The sequence below is a fragment of the Lycium ferocissimum genome, chromosome 3 (assembly GCF_029784015.1).
Source record: "Lycium ferocissimum isolate CSIRO_LF1 chromosome 3, AGI_CSIRO_Lferr_CH_V1, whole genome shotgun sequence".
In the NCBI taxonomy this organism is placed as follows: Eukaryota; Viridiplantae; Streptophyta; class Magnoliopsida; order Solanales; family Solanaceae; genus Lycium; species Lycium ferocissimum.
This window is the reverse complement of record NC_081344.1, coordinates 4,835,019-4,857,803: the sequence shown is the minus strand read 5'-3', so window position 1 is coordinate 4,857,803 and position 22,785 is coordinate 4,835,019. Positions and strand designations below refer to the sequence as shown.

Sequence of the window (22,785 nt, the reverse complement as noted above, 5' to 3'; positions counted from 1 at the left end):
TAATTATAAATTTAGATAGTTAATATAATTTCTATATTAAAGTCTTAGTTAGTTAGTATAATTGAACATCTTTAGTTAAACCTTAATATCCTTAAGATTATATTTGTTAGTTAATTATATTTAATCCTTAAGTTAGGTTTGAACATCCCTAGTTTAAGATTTAAAATAGCATTAATATAATATTAGTTAGTTAATTGTAGTTAGTATAATAATTAATTAACAATTATTAATTCGCAAATTTAGATAGTTAATATAATTTCCCGTTAAAGTCTTAGTTAGTTAGTATAATTGAACATCCTTAGTTAAACCTTAATATCCTTAAGATTATATTTATTAGTTAATTATATTTAATCCTTACGTTAGGTTTGAACATCCCTAGTTTAATATTTAAAATAGCATTAATATAATATTAGTTAGTTAATCGTAGTTAGTATAATAATTAATTAACAATTATTAATTCGCAAAGTTAGATAGTTAATATAATTTCCCGTTAAAGTCTTAGTTAGTTAGTATAATTGAACATCCTTAGTTTAGGTCTGAACATCTTTAGTTTAGGATTGAACATCCTTAGTATAATTTTTCGATAAAAGATTACATAATTAATATTACATGTTAATGATTAATTAAAAATGCGTAAAACAGATACGACACCTCCATGAATCCCGCCCTCTTCATCCCGGGCCCTTCGAGCCGGGTTCTTTATCTACGTTAACAAAAAAATAGTCCCAACATAAATATGGGATTCGGATGTAGATCTCACCCGCTTGGTCCGTCCTAGGCTTATGGAACAAGCATCGGATATTTTAGCAGCTCGGCCCCCATATCCCCGTGTCTTAGAGATACTATATCAGGGCGGTATATACCGTTGCGTCACTACTGGTCGCGTACAGCATGACAGGGCTCTTATAACTGCCATGATTGAGCGATGGCGACCGGAGACCCATACATTTCATCTCTGCACTGATGAGGCCACTGTCACCCTTCAGGACGTGGAGGTCCTTTACGGTCTCCAGGTCGATGGACGCGCTTTGGTAATTTAGGAGCCCCAGCAGATGCCGTCGTATCGGCAGGAGTTGATTAGGCTCACTGGTTTCGCGCTTCAAGAGGGTCATATATGGGGACAGAGTCGGCTGTTTATGCATCCCCTCTTCGATCACTTGCGCCTCGTACACGCGATCTCGATTACGAGAGGACACACCTCGGGTTGATGTTGACCGACGTGCTCGTCCGTACCTTCGTCATATTCGGGGGCATTCGTTCCCGAACACATCGGCTTCACGTGAGCTTGAGGTATTTGCCCTTTTTGGGAGCATCCGGGGTTGGGATGTTACGCGGCTCGCCGCCGTTCGGCTTTCATGTATCTCGGATTCTGTCGAGCGTCTATGGGCGCGAGAACAGCTATCGCTACATTTTGCCCGCTCCTCCAGGTACTATATTTAAATGTATGTAATTTTATTCTAAATATAACTTTTTGAAACGACGACTAATAAAATATTTTTTTAATGACTCTTTTAGATATAAGTGTGGACTAGGATGAGACCTTTTCAGCCCATAGTTGTTGACCCTCCGCTCGACTATGAGGCAATGCCATACGTGCGGAGATGGACGAGAGGAGGCGTTATCTGAGATGTGGATACGCACCACAGTATTCTTCCGTTCAGGGATCAGCTGGATCGTATGACGTCGGACACGGTAAGTTTTTTTTTGTTTAACATTAGTATGTTATTTTATTTTATTTTTTATATTTTTAGTCTTTTATTGTTAACTTATTCAATTATTTTTATAGAGCTTTTATACGGACGCCGTATGATCGATTTTGGATCGGTACTAGTTTTGTAAAAATGGGAGCCCTCGTGGAGGTTGCGGTGTCTGTTAATACATATGGACATCGTTGAGGGTCACACGACCGATCGCGTCTTATGGAAAATTCGGCCGTATAGGATTTACACACAGAGCGGCTGGGAGCACGACCATTATACGCAGGACGAGCGTACGACCTTCACTGATGCATGGCAAGCCTTTATGCAGCTCCAGGTCCACCGTTGGGATCTGAGGGTGGAGACGCTAGCAGTGGTCGGACATGCGACTCCGGTCCAGACGTCGCACTCGTCCGCGTGTGGTGCACGCGGATCACTCGCGAACGATTCGCGACCCCGCGAGGCCTCGTGTAGATGGCCGAGGATATGCGATAACGCGAGGACAGTATGAGGCGTTGGTAAGTTTTATTAGTCTTAAACTTAATTAATCGTTTTATGTATTAAGTTACAAATTTATTCAATCATTAATATTTGCAAACAAATGCAGCTACGGACGTACACAGACGGCGGGATGCTTGCCATACGGATGCCCCCGAGACGACGGACATGCGGCATGGTTCAGGGCCGAGGTGGTATACGGCGGGCGAGCGTGGTCGTGACGTGTCGTGCCAGAGCTTGTTCTGGCAGGTTCCGCATCGGGGGCTGGGTGGTCGTGGTCGTGCCGCAGGGGCGGTGGCGGAGAGGGTAGGGGCGGAAGAGGGTCGAGGTGATAGGGGCTAGTAGGGCAGGGCCAAGCCTCCGTCGACTTCATGTAGGGCCGAGAGGCGTCGTGGTCTAGTATAATGAGCACAGTCGCGACCATATACCGTCATCCACGGGGTAGGCCCGGATGCAATATCCGTCGACTTCGATTTCTTATCCCGTCGACTCTCAAAGCGTCGACACCCGTATATACGTCGATTCATTTTCGTCATCACATAGTTTGATTTTTTACAATTAAATAATGTATTAAATTAATTGTTTATATGTTATTTTATGTTTAGTCGTCCAGAGCGGCTAAACTATTGTTTATATGTTATTCGGTCATGGACTTTGATTTCTTATTCGAGGACTTCGACATGTCCATCTCTCGGGGCTCCGGCCCTCGGGGATACGCCCGTGGAGCCAAGGGCCTACGAGAACCATCTCGAGCCCATCGACACGTTGTTTGATTTTTTACAATAAAATAATGTATTAAATTAATTGTTTATATGTTATTTTATGTTTAGTTTAGCATAAATCTAAACTATATTGTTTATATGTTATTTCAAGTTCATTCACTTGGCTCACCGAAATGCTCCCCGAGGCTCACATTTCGGCCACCGTCTGGAAGCATGTTTTGAACAAGCCCCCTAGAGGACATGATCCCACGTCAAGGTCTCCCGGGGATGGAATAATGATGGAGAATGGTGGGGGTGGTGGGGTTAGACCGGTTATTAAGCCGAGGACCTAGGGGATGGAGATTGTGTATTTGTAAATAAAAGGGAAAAGTGTTGAAAACACACTTTAAGTAGAAACGTGATATTGCTATAAAGCCCCTATCTTTTAAAAATATTGACACCTGATGTGGCATAGCAAGTGTGCTTTCTATGGTTAAATCTCGGGTAAATAAGCCCTAATTTGACACGCATTTCTTATTTTTTACAATAAAATAATGTATTTATTAATTGTTTATATGTTAGTTTTTTTTTTTTTTTTTAATTTTCCATGTTTAGTTTAGCATAAATCTAAACTAAATTGTTTATATGATCACAATCCACAAATTCAAGTTCATTCTTTAAAAAAAATTAAAAATTTTAGGTCCAAACACCCCAAATCTTTTCTCCAAGATAACTCGAGATTGAGTCATCTCTTAAAAAAACTTCATCATTAACATTTCGGCCACTGTCGTCTCCCATAGGAAAAGATAACATGATGATTTCTTGAACAAAGAAGAAGACGGAACAACACTACCAACAATTAGATGACTTAACCTTTTTGTTGTTTAACGCTTAACTTTGATTTTACTCTTTTCTTTTGCTTTGTTGCAAACCATCTTCATAAGCATCAAGTATCTCATGTATAAGTATTGAAAAGGCAAGAAATTTAGAGTAGTGTGAGGTTTTATTAGATCTCATACACATGAGCGAGAAGGAGATTTGAAAAAATGAAAGGGGAGCTTCTTGGTAGAAAATGGGGGGTAGCTGGTTTCTTCATAGTTTTTTTTTTTTTTTTTTTTATGAAAATTACCTGTTTTTTGGGCCTAAGGTTATTCTATTTTAAAAATAGTTCTCCCACGTGTGTGTTATAGTGGGACCTAGGGGATGGAGATTGTGTATTTGTAAATAAAATGTACATTTTATGTTAATATTATATTTTTGTTTTGGTATTATTTTCTTAATGATAATTAGTTATCTTAGTTTTTATTGTCGTTTAATAATAACTCGTGCAACGTCCTAAATTAATCAAAACCCTATAAAATAAAACACTTAAACCTAAAGATAACAAGTTTCCAAACAAACAAAATTTAGTTCGGGACACTTTACAACCCCTAAAACGACTATCCAAACGTACAGTATACTTGATGCATTGAGCCTACATTATTGTTCGCAGAAAAAGATATCAGGTTCTATATATAATATTGATATTCCGGAGTTTTTAAACATGACTAATCTTTTGTCAAAGTACGGAAAAAACGTGAATTTCAAAACTATTTTTTTGAATAAAGGGCTGGGGGTTTTACTAAACCCCTATTGCGCACTAATTTAATGCGCAAAAGGCAGTTTGATTACTTTTTTTTTAGTGGGGTATTTTGGTGCCTTTTCACACTTTTTGGGTTAAAAAAGCTGAGACTCAAAGTAATTGTATTGGAGGGCTGAAGTAATTTTTGAAATAAATTTTCTATTTCTTCTACTTCAGCTCTTGATGTTGACACGACTCACGTGTATGTCACATGATACTGATTAATTAACCAGAATTTGCAGCTATAGTAGTAGGAATTTTGGGGTCATTATAAAGGCTTATAGCCTGTTTGACCAAGCTCTAAAATTAATTTATTTTTAAAAGTACTTTTAGCGAAAAACAGTTTATTTTTTACCTATTAATTTAAAAAGTACCTTTGAGCAATAATTAATATTTTACCAAGCTTTTAAAAAATGCTTCTAAGTGTATTTTTCAAAAGTATTTTTCAAAAAAGTATTTTTAGCTAAAAGCTATATTTTTTTAGCTTCTGAAAAACCGCTTCTGCTACTCCTTAGAGGCACTTGTTTTCTCCTAGAAACTCTGTCAAACATCTCACTTTTTTTAAAATAAGCATTTATTGAAAAAATAATTACTTCTGGAAGGAAAAATAAGCTTGACCGAACAGGCTATTTTAGGACCATTTAGGATTTTAACAAACTCCAAACTCTTTTACATATTTACAATCCAATCCCTACCTATAGCATAAACCTAACAGATAACTAACAATTAACCAAAGCCAGCAAGCACCAAAACATTTAAATAAAAATTTGGCCAGCAAAAATATATACCATATTGTCTCATCTCCACTTGGAATCACAAAAGTGGAAAAATGCCAATCGACTTCTCTTTCATTTTCAAACACTACAAACAAAGGAAGAACCCTTCACTTTGCTCATAGCTACCTAAATACTTCTCTCACTTTGCTCATATACTTTATTCAGCCAAACAATCAGTTAGGCTGGGTCCTAACAATTATCAAGATTCCATTTTTTTAGTTGTTGGTGCCTGTAATCTTGGATTGTGAACAATTTAAAGGAAAAAAGATTCAAGCTTTTTTTAAAATTCTGAGTGTTTTTGCAGTTGGAGAAGTAAAGAATTGGATAGCTTGAAACCCCACAAGGCAAAAGTTCAAGTCTTGTTTGGTTTACTTTCTAGGAAGGTCAAATTTTTGTGAAATACAAAAATGGGTACCTTGAATTTTATGTTTCCCAATTCACTTCTTGATGGTACTTGCAAGATTGTAGCTTTGGGTGATAACAAACTCAGATACAATAAAAAGAGAAGTTCTTGTTTTGACCCTTTGAGAATTGGGAATTGTACTGATCACCAGGCTAAGGGAAGAAAAGGGGGTAGTGTTTTAAAGTTGAAAGCAGTTGTAGATGTAGACAAAAGGGTGGAGAGTTATGGAAGTAGTGATGTAGAAGGAAATGAGAGTGGTAGCTATGATGCTATTGTTATAGGTTCAGGAATAGGTGGATTAGTGGCGGCGACGCAGCTGGCAGTTAAGGGAGCTAAGGTTTTAGTGTTGGAGAAGTATGTTATTCCTGGTGGAAGCTCTGGTTTTTATCAGAAGGATGGTTATACGTTCGATGTTGGTTCATCTGTGATGTTTGGATTCAGTGATAAGGTTAGTTGTCTGAATACTTGATTGCTGTTATTTCGATATCCAAAAAGTAGAAGTTTTGAAGAATTTGAAAGAAATAGTAACACTTGATATGAGGTCAGTGCACTGAAATAGAAAGATTAGAAAGAGCAGTTGATAGGAATGTACAATGATTTAGTTTGTCTGAAAAGAGTGTATTTTTTGCTTCTTTAGTGTGCAGATTTTCTGTCATTATTATAATCCTTTATACTGACTAGTACCTCTGTATTGCCCTCACATGTTGTTTGCTGCTGTTTGATTCCTTGATTTGCTTCAGTGCTGAGCTATCTAGGTCGTGTACTATCCATATTTGATCCTGGTTAGTTTTAAACTAATGTGTCGCGTCTTTTGACAGGGAAACCTCAATTTGATTACTCAAGCATTGGCAGCGGTAGGATGTAAACTAGAAGTTATACCTGACCCAACAACTGTACATTTCCACCTGCCAAATGACCTTTCTGTCCGTATACACAGAGAATATGATGACTTCATTGAAGAGCTTGTGAGTAAATTTCCACATGAAAAAGAAGGGATTAACAAATTCTACAGTGAATGCTGGAAGGTTTGTCTTCATTAAGGTGACTGCAGCTTTGCTTTATTTTGGACTTCTTGATTTAGACTCAAGTCATTTGTTTTAATATGGACACAGATCTTTAATTCTCTGAATTCATTGGAACTGAAGTCTTTGGAGGAACCCATCTACCTTTTTGGCCAGTTTTTCAAGAAGCCCCTTGAATGCTTGACTCTCGGTAACTTTATTTATCTGTGCCTTCAGTCCTAATGCCGGAAATGGGTAAAAAGGGCAGCCTAGTGCTCTATTCTCCCACAACACTAACTTTGTTTCATGTCCTTTTCATTATATTGGTTAGAAAAATTTACACTAACAGGAAAATGCAGAGCTTTATCAAATTCAAAAAAACTAATAGGAAAGTCCAGAAAAAGGCTGTAACTCACATGCTATCTATAGTTATGTTACTCAGATTCGTTTATGCATACATATCAGGTACGAATATGGGTGTGTGTAAGTATCCGGTACGGGTACATCAAGTTGCTAATTTTTAGGTCATCTGAAGGATCCACGCAAAGACCCAATAATGCAAATACTCTCTGACTTTTTTCTCAATCAAGAAATTCATAACCAAAACTTGTAAAGTTTACCGTCTTAAGGTGCCTTTTGTCTTTTGTGCTGCTCAAACACAGACGTCCTTCACTGTGTAACTTCTATTAACTTGGTATACTACTGCTCCTTTTGCATAGCAATAATGAAATCTTTTGATATCAATTCACCCTTAAATCTGCTTAAGATTCTGCTTTACATGCTTTCAATTTGTTATATTTGCAATTAGTTAATACTTAATATTGTAGTCTAGCCGATGGCTCAAAATTCTTGGAAAATTTGCATAAATGTGCTAACACAAAAGTATTCGACGTATGATATGTTCTTCCTCTAATTCTTGGCATTTGCGCATATCCATTGGTTGGACTCATTTAAGAATAACTCCCCAATTATGGAGTCATTTTTAGCCCCCAGGGCTTAGTTCAACTGGCAAAGGTTGTGGGACATGTGACTTTGGTCACCGGTTCGAGTCCTGCGCCATGCGAACAAAGCCTATTATTTAAGTGGAGAAAGGTAGAGAGGCGGGCCCATTATCCCCGAGTTTTGAACACTGCTTTTGGTCCTAAGTGTTGTCCCCAGATGAATTTCTCGGTCATCAAAAAGAATTACGGAGTCATTTTTCATGCTGATTAGTGCAGCGCGCAACGTGGTTGAATATCCTGCTGTTGAATCTTAATTTATGCCATCGTTATTCATTACAGCCTACTATTTGCCCCAGAATGCTGGTGACATTGCTCGGAAGTATATAAGAGATCCCGGGTTGCTGTCCTTCATAGATGCAGAGGTGAACCAAATAATCTGTTTAACTTACTATCACTTTTGATGATTTCTTTACCTTTCAAAGAATTCAACTTTATTTTCTCTTTTGCAGTGTTTTATTGTGAGTACAGTTAATGCATTACAAACACCAATGATCAATGCAAGCATGGTAATTCTGTGTATCAACCTTAGGCTGTTGTGTTTCTTGATATCTAGTTCCTAATGAGTTTGCTTTCTGCAGGTTTTATGTGACAGACATTTTGGAGGAATCAACTACCCTGTTGGTGGAGTTGGCGAGATTGCCAAATCCTTAGCAAAAGGCTTGGTTGATCAGGGAAGTCAGATACTTTATAGAGCAAATGTCACAAGTATCATTTTGGACAATGGCAAAGCTGTGAGTGTTCTGTCATAGGACCATTTTCACTTTTTTTAAGAGTAATTATTTCCAGTATGGGATAAAATGCTATTGTTTATATCACTACCTAAAAAACTGGAATAGCTACGAATTTCGTCGTTAATCCCTCGCTAAATTGCTCGTAGCTAACAGATTTTTTTTGATAATCCATCGCTAAATAGGATTAGCAGCGGATTTTGTTGTTCAGCTACAGAATTTGTCTGATGCTAATTCCTGTTCTTTTAGTAGTCTGGTGTTTACATTGGAATGTCTTAGCTGATGCTCTTTAGACATACAAGAACTCGTGTTTCAAACATTTCTAACAGTAGTCAAATCTTCTTTTCATTGTTTGGCCATCAGTCACACTTGTCCTATATATGTGATATGTCTTTGGTGTCCCTAACTGCATCTGACGAGGCGTTTTAAGATTTAAGGTATTATTAGCGTGTTAGGGTGTTCAAATTTTTTAAAAATTTGGATATTAGTATACAGAAGAAGAAAAGAACGAGACAAGGAAGGAAGAGGGAAGACCAAACATCTGCTGTTAAAATGTTATACATTTACTATATATAGTTGATTGTAGTTGCCACCAAAACTTAAAGGCAGTTTCTACAAAGTGGTTGTGAGACCGACTTTGTTGTACGGGAAGTGAGAATGCTGGGCAGTCAAGAGCTCTCACGTCCAAAAGATGAAAGTTGCGGAAATGAGAATGTTGCGATGGATGTGTGGGCACACCAGGCGAGATAGGATTAGGAATGAAGATATCCGGGATAAGGTTGGAGTAGCATCAGTGGAGGACAAGATGAGGGAAGCGAGGCTGAGATGGTTTGGGCATGTGAGGAGGAGAGGCACAGATGCCCCAGTGCGGAGGTGTGAGAGGTTAGCTATGGATGGTTTTCGAAAAGAGGTAGGGGTAGGCCGAAAAAATATTGGGGAAGGTCTTTGAGGACAGGACATGGCGCAGTTTCAGCTTACCGAGGACATGACCTTAGATAGGAGGTTATGGAGGACTCAGATTAGGGTAGAAGGCTAGTAGGTAGTCGCTGTTTCGATCTATAGTCTATTGTCCTTTGATTCTTGCTACTATATGTTGTTTCTTGTACTTCGATTATCTTATTTATCTGTGGTAGCTACTGCTTCCTTTTTTCAGACTGCTCTTGCATTTTGCTTTGAACTACTTGTGCTTATCTAACCTTTCTCATTGTGTTTTCTCTTGAGCCGAGGGTCTTTCGAAAACAGCCTCCCTATCTTCCGAGATAGGGGTAAGGTCTGCGTACACTTTACCCTCTCCAGACCCCACATTGTGGGATTTCACTGGGTATGTTGTTGTTGTAGTTGATTGTAGTTGATACAGTATGGTATTTTACTTATCACAATATTGTGTAGGTTCTACATCCCCTTTAAATTGATTTTAGTTACTCCCCTGAAGTTATTTTACTGATATGTCTGTATTTTGCATACATGACTCAATTGTACCTAACAATATTATGACGGTGTATTTTGCCGTGCATGTCCGAATCGTGCCTCGTGTTGTATTTTTCAATTTTATCTTTGCCAGTGTCCGTGTTAGGCCATTTTCTCTAACTCTTCTTTTCTTTTAGGTTGGAGTGAAGCTTTCTGACGGAAGGAAGTTTTATGCTAAAACCATAGTATCAAATGCCACCAGATGGGATACTTTTGGTTAGTTTTCCAGGAAGCCAGCATAATTTAAATGTTCTCTTAAGATTCTTTTGTCTTAGAACCAGTACTGAGCTTTTCTTGCACATATTCGGTTCTCTTCAAATCTCGTCTTCTCATGTCAAAATGTCTTATATTGTAGGAAAGCTGTTAAAAGCTGAGAATCTGCCAAAAGAAGAAGAAAATTTCCAGAAAGCTTATGTAAAAGCACCTTCCTTTCTTTCTATTCATATGGGGGTTAAAGCAGATGTTCTCCCACCAGACACTGATTGCCACCATTTTATCCTTGAGGATAATTGGACAAATTTGGAGAAACCATATGGAAGTATATTCTTGAGCATTCCAACTGTTCTTGATTCATCATTGGCCCCAGAAGGACAACATATTCTTCACATATTTACAACATCGAGCATAGAAGATTGGGAGGTAAGATTAGTATATCCCCTCAGTATTGGTAGTAACCTCTTCCACATCTATGTCCCTTTTTCTTTTTTATGGAAATTAAAATAGGGCCCATTTTCCATACTAGGGACTCTCTCGAAAAGACTATGACGCAAAAAAAGAGCTCGTCACCGAAAGAATTATAAGCAGACTTGAAAAGACACTCTTCCCAGGGCTTAAGTCATCTATTGTCTTTAAGGAGGTAAAGTCATGATTTTTTGAACTTGATACTTGGTCATCATGAGCAATAATTAGCTTTCGTCAGCACCACATCCACACACTTATTATGCTAGCTGAAACAGTTCTACCCATGGGTCTTCATCCATTTATTTTTACAATTGGATTCTTGTAGGTGGGAACACCGAAGACCCACAGGCGATACCTTGCTCGTGATAGTGGTACCTATGGACCAATGCCACGTGGAACACCAAAGGGGTTACTAGGAATGCCTTTCAATACCACTGTAAGTTAATCTTTTCAGTATGTAGTTGCTTTATTGTTCTACTGGTAAATAAAAGTGCAGAGAATAAACTTTTGTGTATTGTTTCTGAGCTTACAGGCTATAGATGGTTTATATTGTGTTGGCGATAGTTGCTTTCCAGGACAAGGTGTTATAGCTGTAGCCTTTTCAGGAGTAATGTGCGCTCATCGTGTTGCTGCTGACTTAGGTAAAAATGGTAGTCCAGTTATTTCATTTTCATAGCTTGAAAGTCCTAATAGCATTTGTGGCAATATCTTTTGACACATATCATTAGTTCTACCAAAAAGCTATGATGTGACCTTCAAAAGTTAATATAAGTGAGTTATCAATTTGACTGTATGCCAATTGGTGATAAGTGGATCTTATTACTTCGAATTATCATGAAATTTTTTGTTTGATCAACGCTATAATCTAATATCTCAACAATATGGGATTTATATGTTGTAACCTTGGACCAACGTTAGTTTGAGAATCAGCCACTGATGCTTGTGTGAAGGTAGGCTGCCTACATCACACCCCTTTAGGGTGTGGCCCTTCCCCGCATCCTGCTGGAAAGTAGGATGCTTCGTGGATAGCTGCCCTTTTTAATGATTATTTTATATCCATATAAGTAACTTTGCTTCTGATTTGAGATACTCTCTTTTTTCTGAAACAGGTTTCGAGAAAAAATCAGATGTGCTTGACAGTGGTCTTCTTAGGCTACTTGGTTGGTTAAGGACACTAGCATGAGACATTTTACCCGAAAAAAGGAACAAAAGAAAGAACATATGATTGGCAGGCAAGTGAGTGGCTTCTGCTAAAAACATCTCAAAGTATAGCACAATTTTATTTGTTGGCTAGTGCTTGATATCTTACTGCAGAGAGCTTATTTGCCTCTTTTCACTTTGCATCAACAAACTGGAAATGAGATCCAATTGAGGTCCTCTGTTATAGAAAGCTCTGGTTTAATTTTGCAAATCTATTCAGTGTCTATTCTGGAGCATTTTCTGCCAAAGGAAATTACCATAAATTTGATCTCAATCTTTACATGTAGAGATGTGTTTTACATATAATCCACCCCTTCATGCCCATCAAACAAACATAATACATCCGTACTTTAAAGTAGATAATATGTACAATTTTAAGTTAAAAAACAATAGATAATGCACCCATTATATTCTTAGTGTAAATATCATACATATGTGGCACCAGCTTCAGTCAAAAGCTAAATATTGAAGACACTCAGAGCTGTCTGGCAAAACTTGAACTCGATTTAATGTAATGGGCTAGCTCTATAGTCTAAACTCAAATTCAAACGCAATATCGACTCAATAAACATATAAAATTTGAGAAACTTCATATATACAATTTAAGTGTTCTATATTCGAAAGGAAGATATTAAAATCTAACTACCATAACTAATCGCTTTACATATGTAAGTGACAAATAAGATTGTATAACACCAAAAAACCCAGACGAATGGATTAAATGGACGTAGGAAGTCACTTTCTACTAAATGAACTACCATCTGGTAACAATCAGATCAACATATGTTGTCTATCACACTGATGCAAACGTTATTCTTCTATGAAAATCACTTATGAAACATAATAGATACACTAGTCCCCTACTGAGGTGTAAGCAATAACAATACACCCTTCAGCAACTTGCAATTATTCTGGTCCATTATCAAAAAGTTATCTTCCCAAAGGAGCATTGAATCACCATGCCAGCAAATTACCTTAGCAAATAAGTCTAAAAATCTCAAGAAGATCCCTAAAATGAGGTACTCACAAGAAATGGTGAGACATTAAACCACTAATAAACCCTGGATTGTCCTGCAGGAGCAACTTCCATCCAAACCGTTCAGGCTACAGGTTCAATGAAACACACTGTATACAGTTTTAATCTGGTTCCGCTGAATCCACACTAAGAAGGTGATCAACTAGTGAGCAAGCATAAAGGGTGGAATAACGAACATCGGTTTCCTCAACAGAAAGAAATAGACAAATATATAAAAGATATAAAATGGAATGCTAAGAAGGATAACAAAATTTGTCTTTCCTCTCCGATGCCTGACTAATCTTTACATCATAATGCAATCTAACTTTTTGATCAAATCTTGTTTAAATGTAATAACAATGCCTGACTAATCTTTACACTATACTAAGGAAATTCCTAAACGAGAAAGCGGTATGTATGGTTGGCTTATGCCTAGAAACTAATCCAGAATGATATCAACTGCACAATAGACCATGAGTAAGCACTTCCGATAACAAGAGAAGAGTCCTTCTCCTCACAAGACGGCGACTCCTTTAGGTGCAAGGTGCGATATTACCTAGGTTCCTAAACTTGGACTGGATGGCGTAGCTTAGGTGGCAAGCAGTTATATGGATACGGTGCTTTACCCGTAGACGCTTGTCCAGCTCTCACAAGAATTGTATCGATGTCGCCCTCGGAGGGACTTCCTGAATGGCCATACCGAGGAATTCTATCGTACTCTGTGCAGCTATGGTTGTTAATCCTGCAGAGTCGATGCAATCCAAAGTTTTTGTTTCATGCACTTACGTGGATGATAATAGACAAGTAGTTTATGGTTTATCACTAACATCAAGTTTACCAAGCTTTAAGGCCTATGGGATGCCTATGTTAACACTCTTTTGCTTCCCTTCTCACCAAAGCCGGTGTCTTGCATCATTGCTACAAATTCACTGTAATCGATGCGTCCATCCTGAAAAAGAAAAATAGGTAGAGAACTAATTGGTATGAGCTTTCTCCTTAAAGATTACTTAATCCATGAACATTATGATCTTATCTATGTTCCTATAGTTAACGATGCGCATTACGCATTTGCAAGATATAAGAAATAGAACTCTGAAGATGAGAAAATTATGGTTTACATTATCTTGATCAACTTCACGCATAAGCTCGTCGATGGGGATATTGCTCAAACCAAACTTATCACAAGCATTTTGGAGCTCATCCTTTGTGATATATCCACTACCATCTTCATCAAAATATGAAAACGCAGCATACATGTGATCTTCCTTCTGAATTTTGTTTAGATGGAGCATAGCAGCTATAAACTCGCCATAGTCAATTGTACCGCTATTATCAATATCTGCCTGTATTTTCCACACAGAAAGGTTTTTCTTGTAAGGATCATTTTGGACAATATATTGTTAAGAAGATATGAATGCCAACAAAATCAAGCAGAAGCAGAAGTATTCAACAGTTGGTAAGTATTAATCACATTGAGGAACATTTTCACATGCAGAGGAAAATGATTTTGTGATCTCCAGTAGATTGTCAATGCAAACCTCAGTTATGCAACATTACTGTTTTTCCGGTTCAGATAACTTATGGTCCTATAATTATGTTCTTGCTAGTGATATTTTTGCAGGTTGAAGAAAGCAAAGGATGGACAGGAGTAACTTGTTTCTCATAAGGTGAAGAATAAATATTAAGTTTACAGTATTAGTGCATTACATTGATTTTACGTAGGGACAGGAGGAACTTGGTGCATCATACAGAGTTTTTTGGAGAGAAATGAGTGTTATCACGTAAAAAGCACATGCACATCAAGCTAAGGGGAAAAGGCACAAGATTTTTAAACACACGAAGACTTTAACTATTTCCATAGAATAGGGAGAGTGCACAAGTTTCGAAAACTTCAGAAAGGAAGCATGAGAAGTAAGAGCATATTATATGAATATCCTAAAAGGCTCAAATATTCCAAAAGGACTCAACAAAACAAAGTTTTATATACTCTTTTTCTTTTAAGATAGTAAACGAATGTCTCTGGCATTATTCTCTGTCTTTCTCCTTACAATTCATGGTAGAGTCATTTGTTTGTCACAAATGTGTCTTCTCTAAACAGTCTCAGACAAAATTCTACTCAATGAACCCTTCTTCTTTTGGCCTTTGCACTCCATGGATCATTTTCGGAGGCAGTATAATGCAGTTTCCCTCCAGTGAAAATTTAGTGCTATAGACTCAGTGTTGATACGTAGGATTTTGTTAATTCACAAAGGATTACAAGTCGATGTTTGAGGCTATAAGGAATACAAGTCGATGTTTGAGGCTATAGACTCAATTCCCTCTTTGAAATCTCCATTTAACTGATCTAATTCTCATCCAACATATATCAACTTTGAATCAAAGAAGAAGCAGTCCTGCTCCTTCGTTGACCCCTTTGGTCAAACCATCTCCATCATCCAAGTGTATACAACCCAACTAATCCAGTCTTTTTGGTGTTGAGATGAATATAGAAGTAAATAATTTCGATTTCACCTAAATCCTTTAGTCAAGAATAGTTCTACATGTGATACAATTTAATAATCTATGCATCCAATAAGAAAGACTCGTGTGATACATAAAGCCGACTTAGTTCTAAATGCTATTTAATGCTGTCTATGATGTACATAAAAATGCTCTTGAACATAACAAACAGTATCACTTACCGCTTGCATCAAACTAACTATTTCTGAATCCTTCAGATTGGCACCCACTTTTTCCAAACCTGTTTTCAGTTCTTCGAGCGTAATATGTCCACTATTATCTGCGTCTATCATTTTGAACATTTCCTTCAGTCCTGCAATTTCCTCTCCAGACAGACTTTCAGCAATTACCTAAAAAGCAAACAGGGATTGCTCAGTAATACCAATTAAAAATCAGAATTACTTGATACAGTAATATGTTTTAGTATCCTTCTCCTGTTCCTGATTTAAAAATTAGCGAGAAACGTATATAAGCATGGCACAGCTGTGTATATATAGGAAATAACCAAATACAGGCCACTTATGAAATAAAATGGACAAATTATAATAAGATAGCCATGTAATTTCTTTCTTGAAATGATCCTTGCAGTTGTTTTTACACAGACATACAACGAATGACAGCATTCAGGTAAACTCAGTGATCAATAAGATAACTTACTCTGACTGCTATCTTCTTTAATTTATTCATCGCAGAAAACTGATTGAGACGACTGAGAACAGCACAATCAAGAGGCTTATCTGGAGCAACCCCACCAACACGGACCCATGGATGACCTGAAATTAGATAGAATAATATAATAAGCATACTCGTCATTCAAGTTACAAAGCATTTTAATGTATTTCTTAAGCAAATATACAGATGACATCACATTGTCCTTCCTACCATATAGAAAATTAAGAATGTCAGGTTTATACCAATTTACAACTGCTTCTTCCATCACCTCTCCCTTACACATTATCTCTGTTAATCCATCACTAAAAGAAGCTCATATATACTACAACAAGAACAAACCTAGTGTAATCCCACAAGTGGGGTCTGGAAAGAGTAGAGTGTATGCAGACCTTACCCCTACGTTGGGGAAGCTCATATATAAGATCTGAAATCATTCACATGTGGTACCCTTATTTAACATATAATACGAGGCCAATAAAGCAAAGCAAGAAATTCTAGCTAGACGCTATTACTCTTAGGAATACAGATCCTCTGATTACATGTGTCTCAAATTCAACAATTTGGCCAAACTCCAAATCTATTAACATTAAGCTGCACAAAACCTGAGTTTAAGATACCACTGGCTTAATTCAGTATTTCCATTAAAATTATCTGATTTCAAGAGGTAGATTTTTTTTATTTTTTATTTTTGATGTTTACATATCCTCAAGTATAGCATGGACGTGGACTGATGTTTTGCAAGAACTTAAATACATCTGGTTCCTTAATATACGCAGATGCTGTTATCAACAAAAGCTAGTGTTGCAGCTGACTGCAACCAATTCTAAGATCTTTAACTTTTGAGCATCTCCAGCTACATTAAAACTAAGTTTTGTTCCATCTTTCTTCAACTAACATGGGCAATAACAGTAAAACAAGACCTTTACAACAAAAGGAATTAAGGATATTTTTTCAACGAATATACAAAATAATTTAAGTTCGTTCTTTAATAAAAACGACTTCAGATGCATATCAAGACAGTTGATAATGTATCTCAGCAAACAAATGATCCAGAGGGCTAGGCCCTATGATGCAGAGAAGGAAGGATGAGCAGTATCATCAAATATTGAAAACATACACAACATGAGAAGAGCAAAAAGGATCAGACTGGTGAATACTGCATCTTACAAAGAACTTCATGGGCTGTCAACCGCTTTTTGGGATCTCTCACCAGCATTTTTCTGACTAAATCTTTTGCACTTTCTGATATAGTAGGCCAGGGTTCTGATGCAAAGTCAAGTTCCCCTTTTAAAACCTGTTCAAATATTCCTTGCTCCGACTCTGATTCAAAACAACAAAATTCATAGGCAGAATAGTATTCATTTTTGCTTCAATGTCTATAGGATAAAATCTCAAAGGCAGTGGTGGAGCCACATCCAAGCCAAGGGGGTTCATATGATACCCCTTGCTCAAAATCTTTACTTATTATGCTTGTATTAGCCAAAAATAATAAAATGCATGATAAATACAATGGTTGAATCCCCTTGAGTTGAAACAGAAGCTTGATATAACCTATTTTTATAAAAATTGAATTCCCTTAATGAAATTTCTGTCTCCGCTCACTGCTCAAAGGAAGAAAATAAAAAAACCTTACCATCCCAAAATGGGGGAACACCGCTAAGCAGTATATAAATAATGACTCCTGCACTCCAAATATCACATTCTAGACCATAATGCTTCCGCAACACTTCTGGGGCCACATAGTAAGGGCTTCCAACAACATCAGTGAAGGTTTCACCTGGGTGCACCAGATTTGTATTCTTGATAAGGTGAAAGAAACAGAACACATAAAACAGCTAGAGGAAACAGTAAGAACAGCAGCTGATGCTTAAAAATTACTTTATCTGAAACAAAAACTAAAGTAGCCATAGAAAAAGGAAAGATGAAATGAAAATAATTAATATAGTCTGTCGATATGAACATTAAACACTCTTCCTTGATAAGCTTAATGTAAACATAGGTATGAAAATAGCAACATCAGGCAGAGACCCTAAGCAATTAAGTTATAGAACAACATAGTACTGCCCATACTAACAAATCAAAGATCAAGCACGTAGATGCCTCATAGAGCAATATCATTTTCTCTGTCTTGGACGGTATGACTACTTCAAAGATGTCCTTGTACATACATACATGCTCTTTGTTACTATTATATCAGGATTAGATTACTTGAAAGTTAAAAGAATCAACATGTATATTGTATAGGATACTTTAATGATTATGTTATGCTTGAAAGTCAAGCAAAGTATTAACAATTTTTAAAAAAATTAACTATTATTTCCAGAACATTTATTAATGATTATTTTATAATAGTAAATAATCCCAAGATGGAATAACTAATACTCCTACATGAATTAGTAAACTATGCATGACTGCATAACTAATCTCTGATTGACTCTAATCAGCAACCAAATGACCCTTAAGGATATTGTTTTTTCAAGAGAATACCTGGCTTGAAGAACACTGATAATCCAAAGTCGATTGTCTTCAGAGGTGATTCCTCTTGCTCATTGACGAAAAGAAAGTTCTCAGGTTTCAGGTCCCTATGCATAACCCCCAAAGAATGACATGCTTCTACAACACCTACTATTACTCTAGCAAGTTCAGCTGCCTTCTTCTCTGAATAATGCCCTCTTTGTAATATCCTATCGAAAAGCTCCCCACCTGCACAAAGTTCCATTACAACATGAACTGCAACAGCATCCTCGTACGCTCCAACAATTTGTACCACACTTGGTTGTCCTGCCAAGTGATGCATTATCTGAATCTCTCTCCTTACATCCTCAACATCTTCCTCAGTTGTCAACCTCCTTTTCGCAATAGACTTACACGCGTATTCCTTATTACTTGACTTCGATATACATAAAAACGTCGTCCCAAACTGCCCTTGTCCTAACTTCCTCCCTAAACTATAAATTTCTTTTATATTACCTGTTTTTCTTCCTAAAACAGATTCAATCTGAACCCCTAAACTCGACGTTCTCCTAACATGAGTAGGCTTGGTTTTAGCGCCCTCCACAGGCTTATCAGGAACAGTCTCATTAGCAACTACATTCTTGTTATTATTATTACTATCCATTTGTGTATTATCTCCATTTATCATAAGGTGTGGAGGTGGATTACCTTGTATATTACCAGATCCATCTGTTTTCGATGAATCAACATCTTTGCTTTTCTCTGAATTCGTGTCCACCCCTTCATTAGGGAGTGGTAAATTTTCTGAGTGATTAGGTTTCCATACAGCTGCAGTAACAGATTGTAAGAACCCATTGTTAGCCAATTTGGGTCCTACACAATTATTCCCCATTTAGCTCAAATGATCAAAATCTCAACCTTTCTCAATTTCCAATATCATCATATGCTATAATAACCAGAATAATAAATGCTCAAACTATTGTTTGATCATCAACATTCAACAGAACACTTAATGAAGACCTAAATTTTTATCCCAAAATTCCAATACTCACTAAATCACACGATTGCACCAAAAAAAAAAAAAAAAAAATCAAAATCTGAAATTTCCGCGAAAATTCAAGAATCGAACAACAGATGATGTCCCAAAATGAAATATGTTACAGATTTAGAGGAAATTTTGGAGAAAATGAGGGGAAATTGTTGGAGAGATGAGGAAATAGAAAAGATGAATGGATCGGTTGGTTAGTTTAGGAAATATTTTTATTATTCCGCTAATGCTGTTGATGATTGGAGAAAGTGTTCTTTCATGCATGCATGTGTTATGTGTAGCAAGCAATGACATTTTTCGCAACCTATTGCTACGTACTATTTCTGACTTTATATTATGAATTATAAATATAGATAATTCTTAGTATGTGAACAAGGGGCAGAGCTACACTATTAGGTATGAGTTCGGACGAATCTAATAGCTTTTACTTCGACCTTCTATTCGTATTGGAAAATTCATTAAATACGCGTAAATATTAGTAAAAGTTATAGTCAAGTATTATTCGGCAATCTAATTTACAAAATATGTACACAGTGTATAGGTAATGTATAATTTATACTAAATATACATATAATACATCTACCTATACATATAATATACATATAATATAATATACATTCCTATACACAACATATACAACCAAAGTGTATAGGTAGTGCATACTTTGGTCATGTTTGGTAAACTAGTCGGTTGAAGGGTATATTTACCCAAAGTTTACCTAAATATTATATTGCGAACCTACTAACAAAAACGAGCTATGAGTTTAGTTGCAAGCAGAGACGAAACTAAAATCTTTAGACGTTTAGGATTCTAAACCATAATTCTTTTTGCATACTGAGTCCTATACTCATATATATTAAATAATTTAAACACAACTACATGGTTTGAGCAAAAACTATTAACTCCTTGCTGAACTCATACCTATAACGATGGCTTAGCCTATGTGAATGCTAGTTTTTACCTATGTGAATGCTAATATTATACTCATACTAGCTTTATCAAAAAGAGTGTCCACTTAGTCATTTACACACCCCTTAAGAAATACTAACTCTTTGAAAAAAATAGGCAATTTGACTAAACTGTCCCTAATTAAATAGGTATTGGAATTTGATTACATGCACTTAATAGGGGCAAATCTAAAAAAATAAGATTAATTCTTTCGTGATTTGATCAGTGAACACTCTTTTTTAGTCAAGAAAAAAAAAGTTAAGTGAATACTCTTTTTTGATCAAACCATAGGGAGTACTATTTAAAATGTAAGTTTATATTGGCCAAGTAAAATGAAATGTAGTTACATCGTACCACAGTATAATACAATACCTCAAAGTATTAGATAATAAGTAGATTCAAATGTTTAATTGTGATAGAAATAATTATCTAGAAATTACAGCCGAAAGAAAGGTCAATAGAGAAAGATAAGGACAGAAAATCTCTTCCTAGTTTGCATTTGCATCTCCTGCGTACTTTGCATATTATTCACAAAATTTTAGTTAAACTTTACTTCAACCTACTGTTAATGATGAATTTTCTTTTTCTACATGTCACAATATTTCTATTGAATATTTTTACTATATAGTGATCTTATTCTGTCTCATGCTGCGTTACTTAATTTTAAGTATGAAATTACTAATAGACTTTAATGGAGTTTGTACTTTCCGGACAAAAATGCCTATGTTCTTCTTCTTCTTTTTTTCCAACTGTATTATGTACATTTCCTATTCAAGTAAAAATGTAAGTCTAATTGATAAATCAGTAAATAATGTACTAGAGGTCTCGAAAAACCATTAGCTTCTTCCGAGTATTAAGTAGGGAGCAAACCATAAATAATGGGCCTGGCCCAAATAACGGATTGCTAAAATATTAGAACTGATTTGGTGGGGTGCGCCAGGCCCAAAGCAGTAGTGCAACGCGGGCGACATGCGAAGGCCCAGGTAGCAAGCTACTTTGATGAACCTTCCCCCTTAAAAATTGAGTTAATATCGTGTGGACCGATGGCCCACATATCAGATATTAAACTGATAAGAACAGATACTACACTTGATCTTAGCCAAAAGGCCGAGAAAGGTATGCCTTTCCAAGGTTTGCAGGCCTTGGGTTTTATTACAACTCTCTATTGTCTGCTTCTTACTTTCTTTCGATGTGGGACAAATGAAATTTCTGCTTGCTTTATTAAAGCGTAAAACTAAAAACATACTAACAAAAGGAGCAAAGGCAATATATAGTCCTCCCATATAATTCAACAGATATTTTGTAGTAAAGCAATTCATTCTGAGCAAATGGATAGAAATATCTTGAGGCAAAGCCAGAAATTCAAACAAGAGGATTCAAGAAAATACTATAATGTCAAAGTCAAGATTTGAACTTGTGACTTAAAGCAACTTTTGAACCCCTTTATGACTTCACTAGAATATTCTTTATATCAAACTAGGGATTCGGTTGTTTATATATAACTAGTAGTGTAGTATATTTATATAATAATAAAAATAAACCAACAAAAGATATTTCATAATCGGTAGATTTGTGGAATAATGTTTTTTGTTTAGGTGTTATAGACATTCAATAGTTGCTTTAGTATTTACAGTTGCCATTTGAATTTACCAAGGAAATAATTGAAGAATAACATAAGATCTCAAATGTTAGCTGTCAGATATTGTTTGAAATTAATAATGAAGGAGATGTGTCAACTGATATTCTGTTAATATAGGAGTATTTGAGAATTGAGATTTACCAACTAAAAGGCAATAAGAGATAAATTTTTCAATTTTTTTTATTTTGGCATTCTATTTTTACTTTTCCTCTATAGGTGGCCTATTTCAAGCACGGGCTATGGAGGATTAGGGAAAGATGGTTGATGTGATTGATACCACTTATCAGAGCCTTGCAATTACAGCTGAACCATCTTTCACCACTTGAGAACACCACACAACTTACAAGCAGATAGACCAAGATACACATTTCTACAAGTAGTGAAAACAAACTGAAGAAGTTTCTATTAGCACACCATGTGAGGTTACTTCCACACATGAGACCTTTAGCTAAAGTGCACATTCTAAAGTAGGCTGCTAGCTAGCATCCAGAGGTGTCTAGCCATCAATGAAATAGGTGAAAATTATGTGAGACCGAGACCAAGGTTCAAAACCCGGCATAGACAAAAAAAAGTTGGGTGTTTTTTTTTAATTTGCCAAAGTATTGGTGGACGCTGTTATCCGATACTTGAGAAATGTTTACAAGCTACTTAGATTCCAAGCCACTTCCCCTATATATTCTATTGGAGATTAGCACATTTATGGGAGAGAAATGTTTACTAGATAGCTTGATTCCAA

At 36.4% G+C, this 22,785-nt stretch overlaps 2 protein-coding genes and 1 non-coding gene across 4 annotated transcripts; 1 reads left to right on the top strand and 2 right to left on the bottom strand.

Moving 5' to 3' along the window:
• The first annotated feature begins 5,310 nt into the window (after nt 1-5,310).
• LOC132049390 (prolycopene isomerase, chloroplastic) lies at nt 5,311-11,987 on the top strand. 2 transcript variants are annotated; one of them, XM_059440160.1, is made up of 12 exons: nt 5,311-6,144; nt 6,515-6,721; nt 6,809-6,908; nt 7,978-8,060; nt 8,148-8,204; nt 8,277-8,429; nt 10,031-10,109; nt 10,249-10,532; nt 10,636-10,749; nt 10,900-11,010; nt 11,107-11,224; nt 11,692-11,987. In XM_059440160.1, exons 1-12 carry the CDS (start codon nt 5,701-5,703, stop codon nt 11,709-11,711), a joined length of 1,770 nt encoding a protein of 589 aa, XP_059296143.1. In that variant the 5' UTR covers nt 5,311-5,700; the 3' UTR covers nt 11,712-11,987. The 2 variants fall into 2 exon arrangements, with proteins under 2 accessions (XP_059296143.1, XP_059296142.1); XM_059440159.1 differs by having other exon boundaries at nt 5,313-6,144; nt 11,107-11,215; nt 11,684-11,987.
• A 1,366-nt stretch (nt 11,988-13,353) lies between these two features.
• On the bottom strand, nt 13,354-20,413 carry LOC132050776 (calcium-dependent protein kinase 20-like). Its single transcript, XM_059442136.1, has 8 exons — nt 18,448-20,413; nt 17,594-17,737; nt 17,128-17,280; nt 15,946-16,061; nt 15,471-15,638; nt 13,908-14,132; nt 13,662-13,738; nt 13,354-13,531 (listed from the first exon to the last, which is right to left on the bottom strand). Exons 1-8 carry the CDS (start codon nt 19,304-19,306, stop codon nt 13,354-13,356), a joined length of 1,920 nt encoding a protein of 639 aa, XP_059298119.1. The 5' UTR covers nt 19,307-20,413.
• Nucleotides 20,414-21,336: 923 nt separating this feature from the next.
• On the bottom strand, nt 21,337-21,530 carry LOC132051269 (U2 spliceosomal RNA). Its single transcript, XR_009413652.1, has one exon. It is a non-coding gene; the product is annotated as a U2 spliceosomal RNA (small nuclear RNA).
• Between the last annotated feature and the right edge of the window lie 1,255 nt (nt 21,531-22,785).